This window comes from Ambystoma mexicanum, chromosome 5q, assembly GCF_040938575.1.
Source record: "Ambystoma mexicanum isolate Mex_15411 chromosome 5q, UKY_AmexF1_1, whole genome shotgun sequence".
NCBI lineage: Eukaryota > Metazoa > Chordata > Amphibia > Caudata > Ambystomatidae > Ambystoma > Ambystoma mexicanum.
In genome coordinates this window covers 634,924,515-634,936,561 of record NC_090933.1, presented here as the reverse complement: position 1 = coordinate 634,936,561, position 12,047 = coordinate 634,924,515, and the positions used below count along the sequence as shown (strand labels likewise).

Here is a 12,047-nt window from a genome sequence, read left to right as displayed (position 1 = left end):
AGCCTGTTATCCTAGCTTCCAATCGACCTGGGGGTCTGGAAAACGACAGCCGACCCAGAGCCTGATGAAATCAACTGGACTGGAGCAGACCTGCATTCTGAACCATCCCAGGCCGTGCTGAGACCTTGCAGGGCTGCAATACCCTGGGAACTCGGTGCATGGTGCAAATCGAGCTGAAACTTTGGTGGCCTCCTCCTGGCTCTCCAGACACACGATTTAAGTCCTTGAAGTACCTTCACCAGAGTGCTGGATCAGATTGGAGACGAGAACCCGACCAGCGATATTCAGTCTTCTACTGGCTCCTGAAAAGGGCGCCAATACCACAGAGCCGCATCCAGCTGCAAAGAAAGTCTTACCTGGAGACTTCCCCGCTGATTCCTGCTGCAAAATCCCTTCCAATGTCCTGTCTTCAGTCTTCATCACAAGGAATTCATTGACCAGGTTTTTGGCTGCAGATCCTCAAGTCTCTGCCACTATAAACTCCTCTTCTATACTGGAGGTACTGTGTTGGCTGGGGTATGTTAGGCAAAAATGTATGTAGTATCTCTGTGGGAGACAACACCACTCTTGTCCTCTTGGTATTAGGTAACCCATTTATTGGTATAGGTCTGTACTACACTTCATAACACGTTCTCAGAATCAAGATAAGCAAGTAGATACTCTTTAGAGATGCTTCATACACACTTCCTACGCCCTGAGGTGCCTTCAATTACTAGGACAGTAATGGCATTTATATATCACTTTTTGCACTTGGTAAAATTCTGAGGTTGTGGAAAGGGAAGGAAAAGGTTGACAGGTTCTCAAAGCATACGAGCACTTTTCAATCTTCCAATGAAGTCTATATAAAATCTTTCCCAGCAATATCAGTTAGAAACCAATGTATCACCTATGAGGGACAGTTAGAATCAAAGTCCATGGATCAGAAGAGTCTGCAGGGAGCCAGGATAGCCAAAGCCAATTTGAACAAGGTCTATGGAGTGGAGGCACTTTTTAAATAGCACATAAGTCTTGCACAAAGTTAGAGTTTATAGAAAAGCACTGTTGGGTTACACGCTGTTAGGCTTGTGAAAGGTAGAGCGGAGATCAACGCCGCAAAAAGCAGCTACTGCAAGTCTCAAGTGAGATGATGCAAGCTACAGACAAAAGAGGTAAGTACCCATAAATCAGCACAGGACCTTGGGTCAGAAGAGGATCCAGCTGGCTTCTCTTCTGGTTGCAGTGTTGCAGATCCTGGGTTCTTGGGCCTCAGTCGTGGGGACAAGAGGGAGGACGTCTGGAGGACTCCTGCACTGCAGTTTCAATGTTCAGAGGGTGGCTACGGGCTCTTTTCAGTTCAGCGGCACTTTGCGGTTTCAGCTACCAGCAAATAGCACCACAGTGGATATTGGACACTGGATGGGCTTCCTTCATTCCTTGAGTCCAGCACTCTGGTGGTGACTCGAGCTTGGGTCGTCCTGCTTCTGGAGGGTCCTCAGGATCTTCGGTCCAGCTTAAAGATGTTGCACTCGACTAATGATTTCTTGACCCCATTCACTGGGTGCCAGTGGGGGAAGGTCATCCAGCAAAGTTAGTCTTGGGGTTAGTTGGTCCCACCAACCCAAGGGAAGAATTCGTCCTCCAAGCTTCTCTTCGCGATTCCTTTGCCGAATGTTTCTTCCGGTGGTCGACTGTCTTCAGTTCAAGAAGCCTTGCCTTTTATGCAGGCATCTCCCATTCATGCACAGCCTAGCTGTCACTCGGTGTATTCAGGTAACCAAGGAGACTCAAGACAGGCAGTTTCGGGCAACTCCCTCGCTTCCTGCCCTGCCAGACACACTGGAGCCAGAGGCGAGTTTCAGTACTGAAGCCCGCCAAAGGCAAAACCAACAAAAGGGCTAAACCTAGTTTGGCGCGCAGAGTAAAACCCAAAAAAGAACAAACAAAAAATGGCAATAAAAGAAGACCGGCCATTTTGACACAATGGTCACCCATGGGTGCTACACTGCAGCTGAGGATTCAGCCTGCGGTAGAAAAGCACAATGGTAGGAAAGTTAAACCACTGCCACCAGCCATTTAAAGTTGCAAGAGTAACAAACATTTTTACATGAGCAAGTAGAAAAAGGGGCTACTAAGTAACCCCCCAGCACTCCACATAAAATGGGGTGTGCTGGTCGTACATAGGAACAAGGTAAGTAAAGTCAATTTCACTTTACTACTCTTGAGAACAGTGGTTCACCCAAGAGAATGTAGTTAAACCTCAAGAGAAATTTAAAGGATTTATCTGTGACAGCACTGAAGGGGCAGTGTGTCACCATACACAAAGTAGATGCCTATGGAGTTTGTCAGACCCCCCCCCCCCAAAAAAAAAAGGAAATACACAATACAAATCAGATCCAAATACACAAGTGTGAGAAAAAGGTCTCACTCACTACAGGCTAAAATTGAAAAGCCCTAAAGTCCAGCAAAATAGCTGCGGTCTCCAAGGATGAAGGGAATTAGCACAGAAATGAGAATTCTCCCTAACAGGGTATTTACTTGCCTTAAGCCTGTGTGATTTCTGTATAACTTTGGGGTTGTTTCTTGTGATTGGGAGTCCTCTCATTCAGTTCACCCAGGCCCACTATTGGAATCCTCCTGGGGTGTCTTCACAGAAGTCCTTTGACCCTAACTAACTCTGAAGTGAAATGCTTACTTGTTTGAAGAGATTTCTTCGAACTCTGACTTTGCCTGCAAATGAACCCCATCTCACCCTACCTACAGCTGGCTCCTAGACCACAGACGTCCTTCTTCTGCCTTGGAGAACTCATGCAATAGACTAGGGAAGGACTGGATAAGAAAAGGATTCTGCCTTGTAAAGTATAACACATGTTTTAAAGTTACTCATCAGTGAAAGAGATGGTTGGTAACTACCCCTCTGAGAGTAAGCAGTTACATAAGTTCTTACTAACCTTGAATGTGTTCTGGCATTCTGAAAAGTATATGTAAAGGTATTTTTACTCACCTGTGAATTGGTTATGCTTCTTTCCCAAAAGTGATGCTGTTAGCGTCACTTAACTATTTCTTTCAGAATATTAGTGTATACGTTTAACAGTTGGGTCTTGCTTCCCCTGATTTGCTGTATAGCCTGTCTAGAATAAGACTGGCTTGGGTTTTACTTACCTTGAATAGCTGTGTGCAATTCCTAATATGTGTATTGTATGTTTTACTTACCCTGGTCTGCCTTGTGCCATCCTAAACTAAGTTATCGTTTACCTTAGTCTGTGTTCCACTCAACTGAAAAACACCTGTATTAGTATATCACATACACATGTTTTACCTGTATAGAATAGCTGTGGGAATTTCTTAACCAGAGTGTCCTGTAGGTGTAGCGGACCTTGGTCTGCCTGGTGCAATCCTAAATTAGTGCCGAAAGTTATTGGTTACCTTAGTCTGTGTTCCACTGATCTGAAAAGCAACAGTAATTTTATATTACACCATCAGATCTTACTCACCTGGTATAACGATGTTATCCTGAACGTAGTTAAAGGTTTATACTGTTCCTTGAATCTGTGTTCCATTATTCAGAAAAGTAACCTGATAACAGGGTTGGTTTACTAAGTGATTCCTTAAATGAGTGTCACTATATGACCGACAAGCTCTACTACCCTTGATTTACTGTAAGGACATCTGAAAGTAACTTTGTTTTACTCACCAGGAATAGGTGTGGCCTATACAAAATGTGTATGATAACGTCTGACTTCCCTATAATTACTGTTTGTTATTCTGAAGGTTTATGCTTCGGTCTGTGTACCTTAAAGGATTGTTTTGTGTTTGTATAATGTGTTTATGACTATGACAAAGTACTTACCCCAAGACTTAACTTGGCCTAACTGTATTTATAATAAACCTTTATTTTGTATAATACTTCTGGTTTTAAGTGTTTGTTGAACCTTTGGTATACTACAGGTTCTTTGTACCTTCCTACAGCCCCCTCTGCCCTCTAAGATAAGCCTGGATGCTCCGTCTACGCTACTATATATTCAGGCGGTACAGCCTTAAACTAAGAGTGGAGTTTTATACTGTCTCAGTTGTATGGTTTTGCTAACCCCTTAGTTGGACTTCAGAAAAACTGCCCTAAGAGCCGGGGCAAAACAAGGCTATGTCCTCATGCAACAACTCTACTGCATGTGGTTCTTGTCCAAACTACCAATCTTTTTATTAGCGTCATACTAAAGCATTTTCTTTTTCTAGGGGTAGAGCAGAGGGGGCTACATATACATGTTTACTATGATGACTAACTAATGTAATCCTTTGTCCTGTCTCCTTTCCTCCATACTCCTAGGAGATTTCAAAGGACCGAGTAAATGGGAGGATGGACAGTAATAACGGTTGGCTTGTTTTCCAAATATGAAAATGTTGAAGAGAATCTCCTATCTGAATCTAGCATCAGCTTTTAAGATGGAATTTACATAATAGTGTGTAAAAAGAAAGAAAACCATAATACGTAGCTGCTTTAGACTTCTTCTAGGGTTGGTAGCACCAGGACAGAGGACAACACTGGATTTAAGCCTTTCTTGTAGTTTGGAAGATTGAGGTTGTTGGGGAACATTTTAATTTCTGTGCTAATTCTCTTTACCCTTATCGACCTAACACCCCTCCACCCCCCTCAGCTCTTTTGCTGGACTTAGAGTTGTGATGTTTTCCTCCTGAGTAAGTGGGACCTTTTTCTAACTCATGTATTTTTCCTGACTAGGATTTTTGTGTTTCACTGTTTTAGGAAGTCTGGCAAACCCTGTAGGCGTCTGCTTTTTGTATAGTGACACACAGCACCTTCAGTGCAGTGCCATTAATAAGTCCCTTGGACTTATTTGAATGTTTCAATGCATTTTCATGGGTGAACTACCGTTCCCAAGTATAGTAAGATGATCCCTGTCTTACTTACCTTTCACTTTGTGGGACCGGCACAACTTTAGTAACTTAGTAATTTCCTATCCCATTTCGCATTTGACATTTTTTGTCACACTAACTTACTTTAAATTGATGGTGGCAGTGGTTTAATTTTACTACCAGTGTGCATTTTACCGCAGGCTGGACCCTGAGCTGCTGTGCAACACCCATGGGTGACCATTTTCCCAAAATGGCACCAGTCCTCTTTTTTCGCCATTTTCTGTATGTTAGTTCCGTCTAGGCTTTTACTGTTAGTTGAAACAAGTGCGAGTCCTCCTTGTGTTTTGCCTTTGGCGGGCTTCAGCCCTGAAGGATGCCAAGGATCCAGTGTGTCTGAAAAGGCAGTAAGTGAGGAAGGGTCCAGAAACTTCCATTCCTTGTCTATAGGTATGCCAGAGGGAAACCAGTTCCAATTGGCCGGCTGGCTGTCCTAAAAGGACAGCCACCCTACTGTGTGATTGACAGCATAGGGTGTGAATGAATGGGGAAATCGCATAAAAAGTGCGGTTTTTGGGACTAGAGGCACAGTTGAACACTGGAGAGGAACATCCGAAGACGACAACGTGACGAGACGCCACGCCAGCAGCACCCTCCTGGACCACAAAGTGCCTGGTGAAGCCCTGCAGCTGTGCTGACCTCATTTTCATATCGACTGGGAAGGCCTGTACGGGACGATTTCCTCCCTTGGCATCAATACAAGCTTCCATTTGGCACAACACCTGACTTGCCGTGCCTCAACAGAGCTGCAGAAGCCCAATGCCAGGGGTCCTGTGACCATTGACGAGTACATCGTCTTGCGAAGTCCGATTCTGTCCAAATCTTGGTAGGCATACAGGACCCTATCGAAGCAGGAAGTCTTGCTGCCAAGTCCCCTTACCAGAGTCCAGGACCAAGGGAGCAAGAATCTTCCGACCAGAGTTTTCGTTCTTCATGGATGCCGAGGAAAAGGCATCAAAACCGAAGTGCTGCTGAAACAAAGGAAATGCATTGCTGGAGAGTCCCTCTCCAGCGTACTGCCGCAGGAGCCCGCCAGGCATCCTTCCTTTCGTCACCACAACCAAGGTCCAGGAACAAGGGTCTGCCAAGCTTTAGCAAGGAGGAATCCAGCTGGAAATATTTTCTTCGAATCACAGGTACTGTGGGGCTTCGTTTGCTCACCTTTGAGCCATAAATGGTGCTTCCTATCTTGCAAAGTACTTTTTGGAGTTGATCTCAACTCACCTGCAATGGCCTAAGAGCTTATGCTCTCTACAAAATAGCTCACTTGAGTTAGTGATTTCTTCTGAACTTACTAACTTTGTGAAGACTTTATCTAAGAAGAAGTGCATATTAACTATTGACTTTGTCAATTGACTTTGTTTGTCCTATCTCCCTAAATGCACACCTCTGAACCTAATGGCTTTGGCAGCATTTGTTTCCTCATATTATAATTGTGGATACTTTCATTGCTGGGATAAAAGTTGATCTGCCTCCCCTTAGGAGATTGTAATGGGTTTACAAACGGTTGAAAGTAGGTTCCAAGTCTAATTCTAACCTTTCCTTCCTTAAACAACTCAATAACTGAATTGGTAACTGAAATGAGTGCAATACTGACCTTTACGGATGTCGCTCTGTGTTCTGGAACATGTGTTAGCATAAGAAAAATACCAACTTTTATTTTCTTTTAAAAAAGGAATCCAAACGTTGATTGAATGTTACTAGTAGATACAGCTTTTTAAAGAATGCTTATTTAAACCTTGTGTATATTATAAATAAATATTTATATACATCTAAGTGTGCAAGTGTTGCTTGGTTACTTGTACTTCCTGATTTCAATTGCTACAGCTCTACAGCTCACACTACCCTTCTAAAGATAAGCCTGGCTGCTCAGTCACACTACCAACTTGTGTACTACAGGCCTATATTAAAAGGTGTGTTACCAAATACCAAGAAGTCTTGTGTAGTTCTCACCAGTTGGACTGCACCAATTCTTACCCAACAGAGGTCATTTAGCTTCAAATGCGTTAACTTTGTTGCCTACTATATGAAATTGCTCCAGGGCCTTTCATTTTGCCTAGTTCTTGGCCTGGGGGCTTCCCCAGCCCACCTAGGGCAGGGACCTGCAACATTTAAACAGGTGGCAGTTTTACAATAAGGGACAATAGGTCACTTTACATTCTGCCCAGCATGACAGAACATGGCTGAAGCGTGGATTGGGACAGACACTCCCAAAAACAGTTTCAACCAGCTCTCTCACTCTGTCTCACTCTCACACACCACACACCCCAACACACATATCCACCCACCAAGCACTGACCAGCAGTTCAGAGTGGAATTGCCATTAAAGTATGTGCCCCCGTTTGGTAATTTTCAACCTGAAAAAGAAGATCGACAACAAACAATATGGCACAAAAACAGGCCTTGCATCTCTGGGAACAGAAATTTGGAATATATGGTACTCAAAAAGCCATTATTGTAGTAAGACATGAAGGTGAAAAGTTGTGCATTGGGAAAAGATGCAGTTTACTGCCACAAGCCTGTTCAGTAAACATCACAAAGGTAACAGTATCCCTATAGAACGCCAATGATGGTGGCTTGTTAGTCACTGTAAAAAGAACAGCAAAAAAAGGAGATTTAACTCATGCCCTCTGGTCAGGGTCTTGGGTAGGTATTCCAGACGCCAGTGACGCCCACAAGATCACCAAGCTCTTTAAGTGGAAGTGTGGCAGAGCAGCTCAGGCCGAACGTAGGAGGAGTGGAGTGGTTAGCAGGTACAGTGAGTGCCCACTCATTAATACTAAATAAGGGAATGCCCATATACATATAAAGATATTTGTCTAAAAAATATAATCTTTTCCTAAGACAAGACTAAAGGTAAATCATTACAGTTGAGTGAACTTTGTAAAATAAAGGCAATACCTTAAGACTACAGGCAAGTATAAATAGTTTGAAAGAGCTCATCATAGTTCAATAAAGAGTCTTTACTATGAGGCGGAAAAACAATTTACTGGAGAGTATCCAGACCAGAAAGTTTGAGGTGAGACAAGGTAGACCAATTGCGGATTTGAGGCTGTCTTCAGAGGCTAAGAGTTAACTTCTGTGAAAGAGTTCCAGTGGAGTTCAAGCTACTAAAGAAATTCTGATGAATAGGAGACCCAGAGATTAAGTAACGTAATTAAATCACTCTCCAGCAGCGCCAGAGAGAAGACCAATACTCTGGGCCCAATAAAGCAGTTCGGCAACAGGAAGTGGTCATGGTCGTCCTTTTAAGGTGACCAACTAGTGGCAATTCAAATAGAAAAGTTATGCTTGCTCACACCCTGGTGGCTGTCTAAACAAAACTGACCTGCCATAAGCTAACCCAACGACCACATTGACTCTGAACCGATAGTTGGAGCAATCAAGAGATTTATACCCAGAAGAGACCCGAAGTAGTTGGGAACGAAGATTAAAGATTTGATGATTCCTGGATCCAGGGTCCGAGCCAGAGGAGCAGAAAAGCAAACGTGCACTGGTGTGAAGAGCTCCTCAGTCGTTCTCTGGCACAGGACTCAGCATCTGAGCTTGGGGCTGGTTTAAGACAACATGGGAATACTATTGTTGAAGAAAAGCTAGCAAAGTTACACCGGAGAGGAGCCAGCCATAGAAGGACTAGCAGGAGAATGTGGCTGTGCAGTTCCAAGACACAGCAACACAGGCTACTTGAGATTCCCAGAAGGAGGAAGATGGAACCAGCAGGCTTGCCTGATCTCCCTGGATGAAGAAACTCTGCTGAGTTGGTCATGGAAAGTCCCTGGCCCTAGTCTTCAAGGCCCTGGTAGCGAAGAGTATCCCACTTCTGGGTCTGGAGAAGCAGGCACAGTCCTGAGCTTCAGAAAAACTAGGCTTTTGAGCATGAGCGGAGATCCAGTTGTCCCAATGGATCGTCAGGAGCAAGGAGTACTGCAGCCAGTTCCTTCTGGTGAAACAGACCTTTGCTGTTGGATTCAGTGGATCTTCAAATGCTGGTGCAGATCTTTGGCTTTCCTAGTCGATCAGCAGTGTACAAGGTGAGTGGGTAAAGGGCTCTGCTTTTATCCATCTCAGAAGACCGTTAACAGCACCCTATCACACACCTATCATTCTGAGGGTTGAATGGCCAATGCAGCCCATCTTCTAGAAAAAAAAGGCGTGAAAGCACAATACACAGCCATATAATTTGAAGGCTCTGCACTTTAAAAGTCCTATAGAGTCACATGTCTCAATAAAACCCTTAGCAGTTGGCTAGGAGTTGTAGACGGTACAAGTGCTGACAAAACCAACAGGCAGTTAACAACGGTTTTATAAAGTCAAGAACGTTGCTTCTATTGTTCTTAGAAGGTCCTTTACCTGTATCACCACCACCTTAAAGAAAGCCGAGGGGGTTTGGGGATCTTTGACAACTCCACCGGTCAGGCAAGGACTTTACACCCGTTAAACCCTAGGGATGGGGGAGAAGTGGAGTATAAGCTAGTAAGCCTACAAAATGGTTCAGAAACGCATCCGAAGATTACCAAAAGCAGGATTCTCAAGCAGGGGTTGAGACTGGTTGTTCCTGTAAGGAACAATCTCTTTACAACACCTTTCCTTCCATTTCTATAGACCCCCAAACTTTGTTGATTTTATTTTTGTATCCTACCTGCTCTTTTTGCAGTGCAATGAAGCCTTAAGCTTCACTAAACTTGCTTTTGCTCATTTGTCATGGGGAAATGGACATGTCCTTCAGGCTGTCAGTACTGGGAAACATTGTTTCCCTTAGTCATGTTACTTTGTTACTACATTTGTAGTACAATGGGGTACACACTTTTTGTTTTGCCCTAGACTAACAGGATTTTTGGTTACTCTAGGTGTGCTTAAGGGACAAGCTGGTGGCAGCAGTTACTTTGTGCGATTTTTGGGGGCATTTCATTTTAGCCTTACTACATTTGGCTGTTTTTCACGTGTCTTTTGCCCTTCTTGTCTTTAATCCTTCTTCCTGAGCTGTGAGGGCAGTAAAATCCTTATATGGACTTCCAGTGCCCGGGAAAGCAGAGGCTTGTGGCAGGCTACTGGGTGGCTGTGTGTGTTTGCTGCCATGAAGTGGGTTGGGACAGTCTGGTCCCAATCCACAAACTGGTGTGCGTGCTAGTGGGAGTTTGAGCTCTTACCTGGCTTTTAGGATTAGAAAAGGACCCCTGCAACCACTCTTGAAATATCACGGAAGAAACCGAAGGAGCCAAGAATCGTGTCCAGCTGCATGAACCGAAGGTAGACCATGGACCCGTTGGAAGAAGGCCTGGTGACCGACCTCTGCCCCGTCTTGTAGGTGATCTTTAGCAGACCTGTGACGGAGCCGAGACCCTTGGAGGGGAGTGAACATCCATTCTCGACGTCGGCTCAGTCCTTCAAAGAAGAGCATTCAGATGCGCTCCTGGACCGCCCAGTGGCTGACCAGCTCAGAGTTTGGGCTACTGCGCTGCAGAGGTTGCTTTTCCGAGTTGGGGCCTGGAACTTGGGGGCGGAGATGAGGGAGGGCAGTTCTTCAGGCTGTGCCATAAGACTTAATTCTGCAAAATGTCATCGTCCTGGCATCAAGGGGACCCGAGGTAGGAGGTGAAGTCTGACCGCAGCAAGTGAATCCCTATGTGTCGTGGTGCATCTGTGGCAGTCGGAAACTGCTTGCCGACACCCAGTCCTGTCCTGAGAGGGGCCCTACATAGAGTTACTTTGCATTTCTCAACTGGAAGACCTTGCACCAGCATTAGTCGCCAACCAGAGGAGTGCTCGAACCTGCAGCCCCTGGGGATCAAGGGCCGGGGCTGACAGCAGGAAACACGACCTCAGACCCTCTTCAGAAGACCTGCCAAGTTCCATGAAGAATCAGAGTACGGAGGATGAGTTGTAGCGATACGTACCTGAACCCCTAACTCCCTCTTAAAAGTTTTGAAAGTTTTATAAACTTTTGTAATAGTTTGGCTTTGCCAATGCTTGTTAACACAAGCACTCCGAAAATTGGGGACACATGTTATTTAGATTAACTTGTCCCCTAACACTTGGAAATGTTCAGTGGACCCCATAGCTTCACAAAACTGTATGGAAGTTTGCTGAACATTTGGACACAAGGCCCCATACATTTTAGGGATGGACTTCTGAAGTTAGGATTATAACTGTGGACCTGTAGCGCTTATACTAATCCGTACCTTCCTTTTCAGAGGTTTGACCTGTATTTTGCCCTACTTCAGTGATTGTGTATATGTATCTATTATTAGTGCTGAGTGAGAGTATTACCTGTTAATCATTTTTCACTGTGTTTTTTGGCCATAAGGAAGTATTTTTAATTCTGTTTGTGTGTGTTACTTGGCTGCTTCACTGTGTGCGCTCATTGTGGACCTCTTACAAGCTCACCACCTTTTGAGATTAGCCTAGACCACTCATCCACCTACCTTGAACTGGTTTGGCTACAGCTCCCAGAGTTGTGCCAGTCACAATACTATGTTGGCCTTCTAAACATCTGTCCAGCAGGTAAAAAAAACACATTCAGTGTGCATAGAGGAGCATTTGTGACTGCGATGGTCATGCTCACTATAAATATTGGTTTCTCACCTATTACAGTAAGGCTCTGCTAGGCCCTGACACTAAACCACTGCACTATTTCTTTACATAAAGACATTAGTCAAACAAGAATGCTTCCGTTTGGGGTTCACATTTACAGAAATTGAGATTGCCTGTAGCCTACATAGTACCATAAAACAGGCCATTTAGAAACTCACTCCGAATAACATTTATGTGAAATAATGCACCGATTCCTTTTTTTTTCTTTTTTAAATGTACAAGGGAATACAGACTCTTACATCAATATCATCCTTAAATGGAATCCTGGTAGGTTTGTATTCTGGATCTTCATCCTCCCGCTCAAAGTCGACCCTACACAAATGAACAAAGCACATGAAATCAGCAGATGACTATACATTTCACAAGTCTAAATTGGTGAGGACATTTAAAAATGTATTTTACCCGTCTGCACCATCTGTTAACATATCCGCACCCCTCTGTTCAGCAGCAATAGCCTTTGCATCAGGCATCCCAACTCTCTCCAGAAAGCATAGTGCAGGGTCCGCTCTCATAGAATTGTACTTTTCATAGCCTGCAAACATGACATTATATAC

The 12,047-nt window shown here is 44.2% G+C and overlaps 1 protein-coding gene across 2 annotated transcripts in view; it reads right to left on the bottom strand.

Moving 5' to 3' along the window:
- The window catches only part of CHD7 (chromodomain helicase DNA binding protein 7), a 1,412,705-nt gene that overhangs the window by 179,615 nt on the left and 1,221,043 nt on the right, over positions 1–12,047 (bottom strand). For both annotated transcript variants that reach the window (XM_069621097.1, XM_069621098.1), the window contains exons 26-27: positions 11,896–12,025; positions 11,733–11,805 (exon numbers count right to left, since the gene is read on the bottom strand). In XM_069621097.1, coding sequence (XP_069477198.1) covers positions 11,733–11,805; positions 11,896–12,025 — 203 coding nt within the window. The remainder of the gene's footprint in view (positions 1–11,732; positions 11,806–11,895; positions 12,026–12,047) is intronic.